Source organism: Sardina pilchardus, chromosome 10, assembly GCF_963854185.1.
Source record: "Sardina pilchardus chromosome 10, fSarPil1.1, whole genome shotgun sequence".
NCBI lineage: Eukaryota > Metazoa > Chordata > Actinopteri > Clupeiformes > Clupeidae > Sardina > Sardina pilchardus.
The window spans coordinates 1203023-1220576 of NC_085003.1; the positions used below are offsets into that span (position 1 = coordinate 1203023).

The 17554-nt window shown below is 40.0% G+C and overlaps 1 protein-coding gene across 3 annotated transcripts in view; it reads left to right on the forward strand.

Moving 5' to 3' along the window:
- cep290 (centrosomal protein 290) overlaps positions 1 to 17554 on the forward strand; it is a 138131-nt gene that overhangs the window by 25001 nt on the left and 95576 nt on the right. For all 3 annotated transcript variants that reach the window (XM_062546872.1, XM_062546874.1, XM_062546873.1), the window contains exons 6-9: positions 5654 to 5797; positions 5896 to 5949; positions 11540 to 11686; positions 14655 to 14837. In XM_062546872.1, coding sequence (XP_062402856.1) covers positions 5654 to 5797; positions 5896 to 5949; positions 11540 to 11686; positions 14655 to 14837 — 528 coding nt within the window. The remainder of the gene's footprint in view (positions 1 to 5653; positions 5798 to 5895; positions 5950 to 11539; positions 11687 to 14654; positions 14838 to 17554) is intronic.

The window sequence follows — 17554 nt, forward strand, 5'->3', positions numbered from 1 at the left end:
AGCACTAACAGGATCTTGAGACAAGACCAGCAAACCACCAGCAAACCACCCAGGCTGGCACCAAACGAGGTGGTAAGACTCCAAACACAAAGGGGACATGACTAAGTAGAAATTGTGAAGCGAAAGTGTGCTGAGCCACGTTCATATGTGGTCAATTTTGAAGGGAAAGAATCAGGGGCGTAGCGTGCGACGGTGCAAGCGGTGCAACGCACCGGGGCCCCTGGGCTCCGCAGGGCCCTTTACCATTTGAAATTTGCCCAGCGCCTCCCAGCTATGCGACATAAAGACATCTAGCGTCATCAACAACGCCGGCTCTGCTGAACATGTAAACGGAAGAAACTGATTGCTATTTAACTGCTTCATTATCTCCTGCAACTTGGTCTCATGGTGGCACCTATCCATTCCCCAATTCTTGTATTTTCTCCTACTTTTCATATCATTTTGATTTTACTAATGACATTTCAACGTTAGAATCAAAATTAATCAATAAAACTAATACCATTATTGATTATTTTATCGTCAACTTACAAGATGTTGTAACATGGCCTGCTGGGAAATCTGTTTGTCCAGTCATAACATCTTTACGTCATCTCTGATCATAGGCTGCTGCACATGCTAGCAAATGTAAATAGGTATAGGCTACTACTCTTACTAAAGTCGTGGAAAGTCAGCAAATTAATAAAGACCTATCTGAGGAGTGCCATGGGTCAGGAGCGATTGAGTGGATTGGCCATACTCTCCATCGAAAATGACAGGGCGAGGAAATTGGATCTCACCACAATAGTTAACGAGCCTGCTGAGCAGAAGGCACGCAAAGTACACTTCTGACGGGTGAGTGCAAGTGTTTTTGCTTATACGGCAACTGATCGGCGTACAGGTTAGTTAAATGGCCGCTGTGCCATAATGTATGTGTCTGTTCTTTGATGAGTTTGCAGAGAGAGGCGCGCTCAAACTCCAAGATATCTCCTTCTTCGGGTGCGAGTTAAATATCGTATTCCAATGTGCAAAAGAACCGCACTCATTAGTTAATTAATTATCTTATACTTTATCGTAGCACCATGCCTATAAAACAAACGCGTTTCGGCGTCAAGCCGTCCTCCGTGTATTCGTTGATGAGGCCATTGTTGTGCTGCAAGGGAACGTGGTGTGTTCAGTTGAATGAATTTGTATGCGTCCTGTTTTTGATCGTAGGCTGTGTGCAAGTTACGCAAATAGTCGCTGTCCATGTAATAATGACCGTGCGTGCGTTCTTTCCCTCTGTGGTCGGTCGGTGTGTGTCTTGAGATGGATGGTCGAGATAGCGGGGGGGGGGGGGGGGGGGGGGTCCAGCGCAAGACTTGCACCGGGGCCTTGCGCAACTACGCTACGCCACTGGAAAGAATACAATTCAATTCAATTAAAAAAACTTTTCTCTGTGCAGGCATAGTGACATATAAGACATAACACAACATAAGACATGGGGGGGGGGGGGCATATTTGAGTTCAAAAGGCGAATAGCCTCAAAGGTAAAGGTCGCCTTCCTCCTGTTAGTCCTAGCAAGAGGACAGCGCAGACGCCTGCCAGAGGGCAGCCATTCAAAAACTCCATGTAAAACATGAGTAGAGTCTTCCAGGATAGAGTTGGCTTTTCTTAGTGTAGCCTTATCATGCAGCGATGTCAGTGACTGAAGAGGGTGGCCAATGATCTTAGAACATGTGTACACAATGCTCTGGAGGTGATTCTTATTTTTGATGGAGAGGGAGTGAAACCAGCATATAGATGAAAACGTCAGTACACTTTCAATGAAGGAGGTGTAAAAAACTGTGAGGATCTTCCTGTTTACTCCAAAGGAGTATAGCTTTCTCAAAAAATACTTGCGCTGTTGACATTTTTTAAGGATCACCTCTGTGTTGTTGTCAAAACGCAGTTTGTCATCAATGACAGTGCCCAGGTATTTGTACTCATGTACAACTTCCACTGGTTCCCCATGTATTGTAGTGGCGGTCCTGCATCCTCCATGCCTGTTGAAGTTAATGAACATCTCCTTGGTCTTTGTGACGTTTAACTCCAAAAAGGAGCTATCACACCATTCCACAAACTCGCTGAGGACAGGGCCGTGATCTTGGACAGAACCAGATAACAGGGACAGGAGAACAGGCGTAACCAACGCCACATCCTGTCAGTGATGGAGCCACAGCCTCCAAAGAGCACCCCATATGCTGATGAGTTGAACACAACAGGATACACACCTGACCCGGACATGGACAAAACACAAAGGACTGAAGAAACCGAACATGCACCACCAGAACAGTGTCACAGTCAACTCGGTCCAGAAAAGTCTCTCACCAGTGTATCCCAACAAGACGTGGAGCCGCAGGCCAAAAACACAGTTCAAGCCGCTACTTCCGTGTATATCGCTAGGTCCGGCAGAGTCTCTCGGCCAAATACAAAATACATGAACTGAACTAGAACATTGAACTCAAAATGCCAGAAATTATATTTTGTTCTTTGGGATCTGGATAATGTTTCATTCTGTTGATAATTTAGTTGTGGGACACTCACAGAGTTCATTTTATGTAAACCAGATTGTATTTGCATTTTCATTGTAAAAAAAAAAACTGCTGTTAGTGCAGAAGGAAGTGATTCTATGTTTCTCATGTTCAGGCACAGCTAAAGAAGGGGATGTTTAACTGTTTGACCCTAAGGTGTTACCGTACTATGAGTGAGTCTCAGGGGACTGACTTCAGTTGAATGTATTCTAAGCGTGTATGTGGATTATCTCTTTTGGACGTTAGCCTAATAAAGAAGAATCAAACTTTAACACAGATGCATCATTGACTAAATAACATGGTGACAGAAGTGAGATCGTTTATGGAGACATTCCTCAGACAGCTTCGACTCTAGGAAACAGCCCAATTGACTAAACAACATAAAGTGGGGGGACTAAATATTTGATCCCATGCTAAAGTTGACTAAAAAGAGGAATATAAAATCATCTTTGACAATTGATCTTACTGCCTTATAAAAAAAATTAGTAAAAATCCAACCGCTAAGGACACCAATTTTCTTTGTGATTGAAGAAAGTATTGTAAATAAATAAATGTTCTTCCTTAAAGGTATACTATGCAGGATTGGCGACTTCATTGCCGGTTTCGCTTTCACTTTTAATTTTCGCTCGTTTTATGCTTGCATATTTCTCTGCAGAGCTTCCCCTACAGCTTTAGTGTGTATATTTTACAAAACTCCTCAATCGGTCAGTCTGCCGTGCCTTTTCATGAGACTTTACATGACACTTCCTGGAGTAGAGCATGGGTGCGTGCTCGAGGTCTCCTGAAGTTGCAAGCGTGATTCTACCGTTACAGACCACTAGGGCGGCCAAAAAAAAACACCGTTCGACCGGTAATGACTCATTTAATCATATAACAGTATGGAACGAATTGATTAACTGAAAAACGTTGCATAGTATACCTTTAAGGCGAGACACGGCAGGTGAAAACATTGTTTTTTTAGCATCAGTCAATTTCGAGATTTTGTGCTAGTTTGCTGCCTTAGCATGTACTCTACCACCCTACTACAACAACAAAGTCCGATTTACACATTTAAGTGTTTATTTCATGACATTTTGTCTACTCGCGCCTATATATTTATCCTAATTTTACCAAAAGTTCCCATTCTAAAGTGTCATGTACTACCGTGACCGTGATCCAAATCATATCGTGTGTGACACCGTTGGAAAGCCCTGTTTCTCCTTCAAGACGCTATGCGATCCAAATATGGGCATTTCCTTTGTATTAGCAACCAATCGCGAAAGTTCAAAGACGAGTCTAAGCTGAGAACGCATTTCATTGGCTGTGTTTCAAGGCTGTTTTCTCAAAACAAGTTTTTCCCCACACGCCATGCAAAGCATCTCCGCTTCTGCAGCACCTACATACACCAAACTTTCCAGTCTTATTCATAACTATATTTGGAAGATATTTACAGAGGGATTTGTTGATATAGAATTCCTGACCTGATTTATATGACTTCTTCTGCCTAAAAATAGGGCGAAAATCCATTTTTTAAGCCAATTGGCAGTATTTTCTGATTTACTGGAAAACAAAAGAAGATATTCATAATCCCCTCTGTAAATGTTTTTTTATTTGATATATTAACACAACAAAAAAATAATTTTCAACCTGGCTTTTTCCAATGGTCAGATCCTTCGCATCAAAATATATGCAAATTAGCGCATATTTAATTACATATAGCCTAATTAGCATATTTAAACATTAAATTAAAGAAAACTTGCAATACATGTTTTTCTCCTATTTATGTGAATATTCAACTGGTAAAGTTTCATGAAGATATCTTTAAGTTAAAAATGTTCCCCTATTCACCTGTGGTGTCTCGCCTTAAATACAGGGGGCTATGTATTTGACCCTTATGCTAAATGTTAGATTTCATAGGTACACCAAGTGTACTATGTTACTCAGGAGACACACTCTAAAATTACTTTTATGTAAGATCAATACTTAAAGATACATCCAATTTTAGGGGTTGACATTTTTGTCAACGTTCACAAGCCCATAACGCAAGAACTGAAGCATACAGAGGCTCAAATTTTACATGCTGGTACATAAATAGGATTATGATGTAGCAAAATAGTATTTTTTGTTGGATGATCTGGCGTGGTCATAGCTGTCCCTCAAGGTTGATCAAAATGTTATTGGAGATTTTGGCTGGGCTCTGTTTAAGCCTTCAGAAGACATATTTGTACTCAACATAGGCTCTTTAATTTATTTTCCTTACTGAGATGAGTAGAAACACTCTCACAAAAAGTAATGAACAGAAAATGAATTCCTGCAGTAGACCTCCGAAAAATCTTTTTTAGAGCACCCTACCACCTTGTGGAAATGTACAAAAATGTTCTTTATATATTTTTCTTTATTCTCCATAATCCCTTCTTTTTAAAAGCACCCATTAGACTTGTCTCATGCAAATCTTTCTTTTCCCACCCTGAACATGGGCAAAATGCACCATGGAGATCAATATGTTTTGTATAGAGTAGCCACAGGTGGCACTAAAGTCACAGAATCACTGAAATGTTACACACACACATTTAGGCATCGAAATGAAAATTCTATGGAGCATCATTGAGAGAAATTTGAAAATAATTTACACAAATCCTCCATCTAACTCTCTACAGTGATAGTTTGACCACCAAAGCACTAGACCATTATCTTGCTGTAGTGCAAACTGTAGAAATCAGGCCTAGTCAATCTTAATGGATTGTTTTGTTAACAGGCTAAATAGTTTATTATTTTAATTTTGCTTAAAGCATTTTTTTAGAACATAAAACAGCAAAAACTGTGATCTAGACAGAACTGTGGGAACATTGTACTGTTGCTTCATAAAGGCAATTCCATGTCTGTATATATTCAGACTACTGTGACAGTGCTAAGAGGATTACAGAGCTAATTCCACTTAGCTCCTTTTCTTGCTGCTCCTCCAACTTGTTACAATAGAAACATACATAATCTACATTACCATGTAAATGTAAAAGTATAATTCATCCTTCTCTTTAAATAAAGTCCTATTGTTATTTTCATGGAACTGTTTTTTCACCGATTAATATCAGTATCTCAGTCAATAATATAACAAAACTGTTAAAGAATTCCCTTTCTGTCTTGTCCAGATGGTTAATCGCTCTGTTGGGGGTAGAGATACACGTTTCCTTCGAGATGAAATTCGTCAGCTGGAAAGTCACTTGGAGCGCAAGGAGAAGGAACTGGTTCAGCTGGAGAAAGAAATGATGAAAGAAAAGAAGGCAAATGAGGAGGTATGTTTGGCTTCCATTTGAAACACTAGTCATTGAATGCAATACATTAATTACATTTTTTTATGTTAAGCTGTTCATTTGTTTCTTGGTAAATACAGCTGTCAGCCAGAGTGGAGGACATTGAGGATAAAAATAGGAAACTGAAGAGGGAGGTATGTATAAGACTATAATAGTTTTGAATGCAGGTGGCATTGGATTGAAATGTAATTAATTATAAAGCAAGGAATATTTTCCTTGCGTGTTCTTGACATATCTTGAGAACTGTTCATCCGATTGAATTCACACTTGAGGACCCACGTGAGAGTAGTGTTGAGTACAAAAGATACAAAAGATATGGGGAATGGCTTTTTGGATGTGATGTGCCGGCAGGCACAAAAGCATTTAGCTGATCTTGACATCTCAGACTGGCAGTGAGGCGGTGAAATCTGGCTTTAGTAATGTTTCAATTACCTCTCCTACAGTTCATGTCTTTTAAAAGTTAATTTGAGCTGTATCTGAAAATCAAGTAAGTAGTATTCCAGTATGATTGGAGTGAAAGATGAGCAAAACCTCAAGATTAAAGCTTCAAACCAAATATATTATTAACCAACTGTTAGTGCTGGGCATAAATATGCAGTTAACACAAAATTATTCATACCCCTGTAAAATATTGATTTAATGTTGATTTTCTCTTGAGTAATGTTTGCATGTACAAAGAATTTAAATTAGCACGCGCCACCGCTGGCAGGTGAATTTTGTCAACTTACCAGCCACTGTGGCGGGCAAGCTTGTGCACAATTCCGAATTTTAGAATTTGCCTCCATTCAATACATGAGTTGGAATTTGAATTGAATTGGCCCTACCCCACAGGAAGTTGAATTTGAAATGGAATTGGAATGACAGGAAGTGGAATTCAATTCATGGCAATTCAAAACAATTCCACAGTCACATAACAGGAAGAATGTGTTGAATCTCACATACATTCAGTTCAGGGAAAATTACATAGGAAATGTAATTGATTACTGTTTTCAATTACAAGTTGTGTGTTTGTTGAAATCACTATCTGACATATTTTGTGAAACTTAATTGTTAAACACTACACTGTAAAAAAGTAAAATTACTTAAAGAGACCCTATGCAACTTTTTCATAGTCATAAAATCACTTAGAAATCGTTGTTTTGCTTGACTGACCAGTTTGATCGAAAACAGTAATGTTTCCTCCCGCCCCCAGTGTCCCCACACAGTTTGTGCAGGAGGCAATCGCTCCTTGTTTACATCTGGAAGTCTGAGACGCGTAAGGAACAAAAAGAACCACGCTTGCAATTTATTTATATATAACCTATATATGGATAAATATACACGCTAAAGCTGTAGGGGAAGCTCTGCAGAGAAATATGCAAGCATAAAACGAGCGAAAACGAAAAGCGAAACCGAAACTGGAGATGAAATCGCCAATCCTGCATAGTTTCTCTTTAAATGTAAACTTTTTACAGCCCCAGATGATATTCCTTTTCTTTTGCTAGTATATTTTCTGGATTTTTTGCCTTTATTCAGATAGGACAGTGAAGATGGACAGGGACAATGTTCCCTCTAAGCTGCGCGCACGCGTGGCCGTGCAGGCCAGACCAAGTGGCTGCGCAATAGATTTTCAGACCGCGCATATTTTTCAGACCACACATTTTCAAACCGCACAAACTATCTTTTATTTTTCAGGTGTTAAAAATTTGACAATCAAACGCGATGTAGCCTAGTTAAAAAACATTTAAAATACTGACATGTCTGACAACCAAGTCGGATGTAGACAACGTTTGAATGTTTACAAAGTAGGCCTAGGCCTTAACCTATGAGCCCGACTGACGCAAAGTGCGTCAAAAAACACACCCATTCTTCTCTGTTACATTGCTCCGCAATTATTAGTCGCACCGAGATGAGACCTTTATTGCACGAAAGAGCAGAATTGGGGCTTTTAAATGAGACTAGACACTTGTCTGTACGATCAGGTATGAAATGAAAGTTAAATCAAGTATATCTATATTGCTCTGCTTTCACCGGCGCATCCAGTACTCCCGGCATCGCACAGACATGCCACGCATATCAAACGAAAGAGGAGAAACAGAGCTTTCCATTGATACCAAATACATATCTGTCATTACTCTCGTTTGATTTACTCGTGCAACCGAGTAGGCCTATCAAAAAGATATGGCACGCATGTCAGATGAAAGAGGAGAGCTAGAGCTATCCACATATACCAAATACATATCCATAAAACAGACGAAGTGACGGCAAAATAATAAGTTAATTTAGCTCCACTTACCCCATGTTTTTGTGTGGCATAATAGCCTATGTTCATAATCCAATGTTATCATGTGTTTTTCTATGGCAAGGCACGCTCATAATACGATTTTTAGATCCTAGCAAGCTCCTGTATGGTATCCAATTCAAGACTCATATTGAATCCAAATTTGTTTTACAAATGAACACTTTAATGCCTTTACTTTGTTCACTGCAATGCAGTAAAAAATTATTATAGAGAATCATGTGCACGTCATGTGTGCTACCAGCTACCACCATAGATGTATACTGTATATGTCTATGGCTACCACACAAACACGTCAGGTCACATCAGCTCGTGTCACAAGCATCACATATGGAGTGCAAAAAGTGTCAAAAAGTATTGTGGAATGTGGAAGGGGAGGCAGTTCCAGAGACTAGGCGCTGCAACCGCAAAGGCTCTATCCCCCTTTGTTTTTAACCTGGTCCTGGGCACTTCCAGTAGCAGCTGGTCAGCTGACCGTAGTGCTCTGGAGGGGATGTGGTGATGGAGGAGATCAGAAAGGTAAGTGGGGGCCAGACCATGGAGGGATTTGAATACAGTCAGTAGGAGTTTGAAGTCTATGCGGTAGCGGATGGGTAGCCAGTGGAGTGATGCAAGGACCGGGGTGATATGTTTGCGCTTTTTTGTACAGGTGAGTAGTCGAGCAGCTGAGTTCTGCACTAACTGTAGGCGGCGGAGTTGAGATTGGTCAATGCCGGTGTAAAGAGCATTGCAGTAGTCCAGTTGTGAAGTGATGAATGCATGGATAACTATTAGCTTAAACTTTGTTTAAGCCTCGGTTGCTAGGTAACCAAATATTTACGCCAAAGATTCTAGAGCGAGCGTAGCACTCTATGATCTTTGCTTTACACATAGACTGCGGAAAAAATGGTTTTATGCATTCACTGAACTGAAACACCATCAGAAACATATTTGTAAAAAGAGTAATTAGTATGATAAAAAAAAACATGGGCGGGAATTAGAGATGGTGGGATGAATTAGTAAAACATCCCACCATTTGCAGCAATTTTGAAGGTGCATTTCTCACAGCTTAACCGATTTAAAGATAGAACGTTAGGCTTGTTAACTGTTAGTTACATAGTTCACGCTTTAGATTGGGGGGCTGCAGAATTTACTACAAGCAGGTAAGAAGTGGCTTGTTAACTGTTAGTTACATAGTTCTCGCTTTAGATTGGGGGGCTGCAGAATTTACTACAAGTAGGTAAGAAATGACTTTTTTCACCATTAACAAGCTGCTTGTTAACACTTATAAGCTGCACGTTAACTGTTAACAAATATGCCTGTAAGCACCTTTAAATGCTGCTTATTAACACTTACAAGCTGTATGTTAACAGTTAGTTAATGTTATTAAAGGATAACAACAGTTAACTAACTGTTAGTAACTAATTGTTAACTGCTTATTATGCACTGTTAATAAAAGCGTTACCGAAACGTTTAAAAGAAAAACGAAAAGACAACAGTAGTTGCACTCCTGTGGGGTATACTACGAATCTCGTTGAACATAACCAGGTTTTCTTTGGATAACCTGGATTGCTAAAAACGAAAGTCGCAATCAGAGTTGAGTGGTACTACGAAACTCACTCAAGGATGAATTTATCAAACTAGGCTTTCAGCTCAGATCTGTGCGCGTTCTCGTGGTTGGGGTGACTTTGACCAATCGGGAAACGTGGAGACGCACAAGACAGCCTAGGTTAACCAACGATTACTTCCGCATTTATGAGTGGCAGAGAAATCTAGGGTGGTCTTTTTTAGTGTCTAACCCATAACATCAAAAAATCGATGGTCATCAAATATTGCATGGTGTGCACGTCCATAGTAGTGACATATTTGCACGCACAACATAGTTAAAAGCGCCTTCGAGTTTCAAAATGTTTGCAGAGGCGTGGCTGAACCTGTTCGAAGTTTGACAGATTAGCACACGTGAGATAACTTCGTTTTTCAAGATAATGGATTGGTTAGAATTGGTCAGAGGGCGGTGATTTTTCACGATTTGAGCTATAACTAAGCACATAACCTGCTCCCGACCAGGTTTGGTTGCGAGCATAAGATACCATGGTGATACAGCGACGCTAAAACAAATCCACTTTCGTATGACAGCATACCCTGGCTTTGAGCGCAACATACCTCGCTAACCCACTAATCGAGATTCGTAGTATACCCCACTGAGCATTATAAACTGTGAGAGGGCCATAGACACAGCAGAGTGCTGGCAAGAGTCTTAAAGTGACAGTGCACCATTTATAAACTAGAAAATGTAATTCCATGGAAGGAGTTAACATTGCATGTAAATGTATAAAGGTTGCTGTGTAAAACATTGTACTAGTTAGAACAGCATAGCTTACTGTACATGTATGACACAATAAGAATAGATGAATAACAATAACCCAATTACAAATCCTCTGAAATTACTTGGAAATCCACATTTAAAAAGTGATTAATGAAAATGCATTAAAATTGTGGATAGTATTTTGGAAAATAACTCATTTATTAAAATAATAGACTGAAATAAAGTTGCCAACTTCAGAGGAGTTGCAAGCGCTGACACTTTGTTAAGTAGGCTACTGAAGTTCACCTAGAGTGAAACGACTGGTAGAATAGCTAAGCTTACATATTATCTACACTTCACTGTTAAAGAGGAATAATGCAGGATTGGCGATTTCATCTCTGGTTTCGGTTTCGTTTTTCGTTTTCGCTCGTTTTATGCTTGCATATTTCTCTGCAGAGCTTCCCCGACAGCTTTAGCGTGTATATTTATACATATATAGGCTATATATAAATATATAAATTGCAAGCGTGGTTCTTCTTGTTCCTTTCGCGTCTCTGACTTCCAGATGTAAACAGCAGAAGATCGTTTATCAGAAAGTTGCAAGGTTGTAATAGCGGATAGGGACACTAGGGGCGGGAGGAAATGTGACTGTTTTCGATAAAACTGGTCAGTCAAGCAAAACAACGATTTCTAAGCGATTTTATGACTATGAAAACGTTGCATAGGGTCTCTTTAACCCATTCCAAATGTCAGTTATCATCAACTATGCCTCCAGCAAACTGTATTAAACCACCATCAACCTAACAACCAACATAGCAACCATTGAAATAAAGTCAGTTTCATAGCAACCAACATGATTACCCTAGCAATTCCTGCACGGGATTCCTGCATGGTAAATCTGATCAAGACTATTTCCTGACTCCGGGAAAGGTTTTGGTCGCTGTTTGGACCAACCATATGTTTTCATGCCTATATGCATGCCTAATATATGTATGGCAATAGGGGTAGTTATTCTGTTCTGCCACCACTTCTTAAAATATTCATACATTCATTCATTAAACAGTTCAATTTGAGGACAACAGATTTCTATTTCTGATGTTTGTTGTTTTTTTTTTTTAAACAAAATGGCTATGCATTGACCATTTTTCTGACTTTCCTTCAGAATGATCAGCTCCGTCAAGATGTGGAATTTTATCGTAGAGAACTGGACCAGAGGGTGCCAGTTCTGTCTAAAGAAGAAGGAATTGAGACTCAGAGACGCCTCAACATAACCAGTCGGCAACTCTACCAATGTATGGAGGAGTTACAGGTACTTTTGCAGAGCCTCTATTTTATTTGGGGGGGTGGGGCTCTTTTATTGGAATGTGGAGTGTTTCCCCCAAAGTGGGAGAAACTTTATTTTCTAGAAAATTGTGAATAGCCTACTAGTCATGCAGTTAAAGGGACACTTCACTGATTAGCATTAAGCTTTGTATCTTTAGAAAACCAGTCATGTTTTTGAATGGTTGTGCATCATTCCCTCAGTTTGCCTTGAGATGGGAGAAATACGGATTTCAATGAAGCCCATGAATAGGACTTCCCGCTTTCAATGATGTAAAATGATGATTTTTACATCATTGGAAGCAGGAAGTCCAACATTGAAATCCTTATTTCTCCCATCTCAAGGCAAACTAAGGGAATGATGCACGACCATTCAAAAACATGACTGGTTTTCTAAAGATACAAAGCTTAATGCTAATTGGTGAAGTGTCCCTTTAATGGGATACTGTGCAGAGTTGGGAACCTATGGTCGGCCATAAGTTCCAGCTTAGAAAAGGTGAACGCTGCAATTTAACTCATTAACTGCCATTGACGTCTTTAAACGTCAATTTAGACACATACGTTCTTTTTTTCTTTTTTCAATGGGGAGGGCTCATGGGTGAGCTTGGAACGATCTGGCAGAGTTTCAGGCTTGTAAATAGACTGTACTAGCGATCCGAACCGCTAGATGACAGCAGTGCCATTTGGATGATTATCTGCGTGCAGAGTATCTGCCTGTAGAGTGCACATGTAGACATCCATCAAGCTAGTTACTGAAGATCGACCACAGTGGATCTAGTTTGCACGCGGTGCAGGGAATAAATATGCTTACTTCTTACATCAAGGATGGAAAACACGTGAACGGTATGATCCATTTACATTGGATATTGCTGTATAGACTAACAACAACTTTGCTAGTGCTAGCTTGCTAAGTCTACCGTCCTGTTCAGAGTCTATAGCGACCATCAGAGTCCCTAGCAACCTTGACGAGACTGAAACGCTAACGTTAAAAAGTTGATTTTCACAAAAAGATTGTTTTCTCCATTTTTTGGTCAGAAACAGCTGTTTTTAGCCAAACTAACCCATGTTCTACTGACGATTACTAAAGAACGAAAAAAGATAGAAACAAACCTTTTTTTCCTGGTGAAAGAAGAGAGTCTACTCTTTCATTTGGTACCTTCAGTGTTTACATAGTCATAAAGCTCACCGTTCGGTGGATCTTGGAAAAAACAGTCAAAATGCTGTAAAACGTCTGGCAGTATGGAGCGCTCTGCACTGAAAATGGCTGGCAGCCAATGAGTTAAGGATGGGATGAAATGCGCTGAAAACTGTCTCAACCGACCTTTATCACCCCGGTTAAGTTGAAAATGAGGTCCGATGTCCAAAATTCCGAACTATTCTTTTAACTGAACAGCTTCGGAGTCATCGGAATGGTTAAGGCCTGAACACACCAATCCGATAATCGGCCGTCGGGCAGTCGGGGGTGGTCGGGGGCTCGAGTCTGTTTGGTGTGTCCCGTGCCGTCGCCAGTCGGCGGCGGCATCGGGGCTAATTTTGGCCAGTTTTGGCCGACTTGACATGTAGAGTCGGCCAGTGGCCGTCGGTCTCAATTACCAATCTGATTGGTTGAGTCCTAACCCTTCGTAACATCTTGGTAGCAGAGGACTTTGTTTAAAAACTAACCATTAGCCCTACATTCAGCGATGTAAGTTTCGAACCCATTTTGATAGACCTTCCTAACATATTTTCGCTAAAACTAAGTTTCTGAACGTGTGTTATTTCAGGTTATTTCCCATTCACTTTTTGTTTACTGTGCTAATATTAGCTAGCAAGCTAGCTAGGTTAACGGGCGAAAAGTTATTTATTCCGTGCCCAAGAGAGTGTTTCGTTGGCCTCACACACAAGCAATGGCAATAAAATGATACACACTATATCATTATATCTATATCTTCTTATTGCTTAATCAGAGAAGTCCGAAAACTAGTGGCAATTTGTTCCGCGAATCCTGCATGATATCTACTCGGCTCGGCTGACTCTGAAGCCTGCAGTTATGGGTAATGTATCACAGTTCACGCACGCACAGAACATACAATCGGCGTTGCCAGGGGAGACGAGAGCCCGATTGATTTTCTGCAGACGGTCGGCCTGTCGGGTTGGTGTGTTCAGGCCTTTACATGTCTTTTTTGGGTTGAATGGTGACCGTCTCGCTTCCCCCTAGCGTCTGTAAGCGGAAAAGCCACCCATGCAACTTTGGGCTGGCAGACTGCTGGACTCAGAGACAGAAAGTCTCGCACCCTCGCGATTGTTGCTCGCGATATAACAAATTGCTTTACTGCACGATACACATACACGCCAGGCACTGGAGGAACAGGGATGGAGGAAATGACAAACCGACCAATTGAGGAGTGTCATAAAATATATATGCTGAAGCTGTAGGGGAAGCTCTGCATAGGAACCTGCCAGCCAGACTTTTACTTGTGCTCTGTCATTATCACCAATTTAAAACACGTTGTGTGACAGACTTTCTTTCACTGTATAGTAGGGTTTAAAAGGGCTAAATGAAAAAAAAAACACCATGCCAATCTCTAGGTATGGTGAAGGGTATGTGATGATGTGGAGCTACTTTATCAGGATGCACAGTATCCTTGATCCATGAAATAACTGGCCTTTAAAAGTACAAATCTGCCTGCCTCTATGGGGATTTAACATTGGGGTGTCAATACTTATTGATTTATGATACATTATTCATTCACAAAGAAAACCATGGTATACCTTGACAGGGACAACAAGGCCACTCATAGCATCTATTTATTTATGTAAATGTACATACTGTATTTACTCTTATACATCACTTACTGTCCTTATTCTTTTTTACTGTTTTTGTTATTTTGAGTGTTGTACTTGAGTGCAAAGATTAACTGGAGTCAAATTCCTTGTTTTACGCAAACCTGGCTCTGATTCTGAAATGATTTATTCAGAGGGCAGAAGAAGAAATTGGTCATTTGAAGACTGACAGTCAACTGATGAAGATGAATCTTGAGGTGTCTGTAAGGGAGATGGAGAAGATGACTGATGAGTACAACAAGATGAAAATAATAGTTCAGCAGTCAGATGCCAGCATGGACCAGCTGCGGAAGGAGAGAGACCATGCCAAAGCTCAGGTAAAACTTCATTAAACTCTAATATGACCTTATCCTTGTGAACATTCATCTCTCAAATTACATTTCCTTCTTGAGCTTCATCGTCAACCAATGTAAATGTATATGGGATCTTAGTATTACATATGTTTTTATTTCTCAGCTAAAATTAAAAATGTGTCAATTAAAAGCTGAAATATGCTATTTGGCTAAGAAATCAAACCTTTGTGTAAATTTCAGATGACAAATTGTTCCTATATAGTACAGATGTGCCACTTATTTCAGGGCCTGAATTTGTGTGCGGGATTGCGGGTATCCCGCATTTTTTTTTCATTTTCCGCACCTTAACCCTATGAGCCCGATGGACGCAAAGTGCGTCAAAAAACGCACACATTTTCTTTGTTACATTGCTCCGCTATTATTTGTCACTGCGAGATGAGACTTATATTGCAGGAAAGAGCAGAACCGGGGCTTTCCAACGATACTAGACACTTGTCTGTACGATCAAGTATGAAAATAAAATAAAATCATGAAGTTAAATCAAAGTATATCATATTTACAGTCTATATTGCTCTGCGTTCACCGGCGCATCCAGAACTCTCACTTGAATTACTCGCGGACCACGCATTGCACAGACATGACACGCATATCAAATGAAAGAGGAGAAGCAGAGCTTTGCATTGATACCAAATACATCGATCATTTCGTATTATAAAATCAGACGAAGTTACAAACTAATAATAATGTCATATAGCTTTGGCTACCTTCACTCTCGTTTGATTTCCTCGTGAAATCGCGATCAAAAAGATATGGCACGCATGTCAGATGAAAGAGGAGAGCTAGAGCTATCCACAGATACCAAATACAACCTTCTAGGCCATAAAACAGACGAAGTGACAGCAAAATAATAACTTCATTTAGCTCCACTTACCTCGTGTTTTTGTGTGGCATAATAGCCTATTTTCATAATCCAATGTTATCATGTGTTTCTCTATGGCAAGTCACGTTCATAACACGGTTTTGAGATCCTAGCAAACTCCTGTATGGTATCCAATTCAAGACTCATATTGCATCAAAATTTGTTTGACAAATAAACACTTTTTGCCTTTACTTTGTTCATTGCAATGCAGTAAAACAAATATTATAGAGAATCATCATCTGTGCACGTCATGTGTGCTACCGCAAACAAGTCATGTCAGATCAGCTAGTGTCACAAATATGGAGTGCAAAAAGTGCCAAAAAGTCATTTTTTCATCACTAAATTAAAATTGCCATTTATTTCTGGAAGGCACACACCACATATTTCTGTAAATTGCTCAGCCCCAAAGTATACCTCCACCATGGTTCTTATATTGCCATTTTTAGGACAGTCAGGCCTACACAACCATGCAAGTTTCGTCGAGATGTGAGCTTGCTGTGGTGAGATACACGTCAAAATGTAAGAATTTGTATAGTACGCTTTTCAAATTTTTATTATTTAAAAATCTAAATCAAATCAATGCAAGTATTTATACATGATGTTGTGGCAGATCTGGATAGCCTAGACTGTGCTGAAAAAAACAATATGTAGCATGTGTGAATGGCACTTACAATGACCAGGATAAATGCTTCTAACTAGAGGTAGTGAAAATGCCCTTAAAACAGCTTAGGGCTCATAGGGTTAATGATTCTAATGCGGGAGATTCCTGCACACTTAAGTGCCCATAATAAACTCTCCAGACGGACCCCACGGCTCGTGAATATCATTGAAATTAATGGCAAAAGGGAGGAAGATCCTCCGCGGAAGCGTCTCTGTCAATGAATGAACCAATCAGTGGAGCTGATTGTGCTGCTAATATCCAATCAGAAATGCAGGTTAACTGTACATATCAGAAGTTGTCATGCCGCAGGAAAGTCGAGCATGTGGATCGAAAATGAACTGAATCAACTTAATCATTTCAGTTGCTTAGTTGTTAATAAATCAAACGTTTTATTGAGCATCCAACTTCGTGTCACTCACTGGACTTACAAACAGGGTCAGAACGGCAGAAAGACGTACGAAACTCCAATGGGGTGGGTCATTCCACGCCAAATCAACCAGAGCCCACGCACTTGCGTCTCAAAGAAATCTGAAAAAAATACCATGTGTGCCTATGTTACCCAGGAGACACTCTGTAAAATGTTTTTGTGCTAAGATCAACACTTTTCAAGTAACAGCCAGTTTTACAGGGGGAGGGGGGTGTCAAATTTGTTCTGCTTTTTTTTTTTGTCAAAGTTCACAAGCTCATTGCTCAAGAACTAGAATCTGTAGGAGGCTCAAATTGTGCAGGCTGGTGCATAAATAGGAATAGTATGCAGTACAATCACCACGAGTAGTCTGGATGATCCTGCATGGTCATAGCAGTCCCTCAAAGTTGATCAAAATTTTATTGGAGTTCTTGGCTGGGCTCTGTTTAGGCTTACAGAAGACATATTTTTACTCAACATAGGCTCTTGGTTTTTTTTCTCTTACTGAGATCAGTAGAAACACTCTCCGAAAAAGCAATGAAGAGAAAAGAAAATCCATCAGGGACTGAACAGCAGACCTCACAAGTTTGAAAAATGATTTTGGATCTCATATTCAGATCACCCTAACACCTTGTGGGAATATACAAAACATTTTAAAATATTTTTTTCTTTAATCTGCATTACCTCTTCTTTTTAAAAACACCAATTTGACTTGTCTTATGCAAATCTTTCTTTTTCATTTTCCACCCTAAACA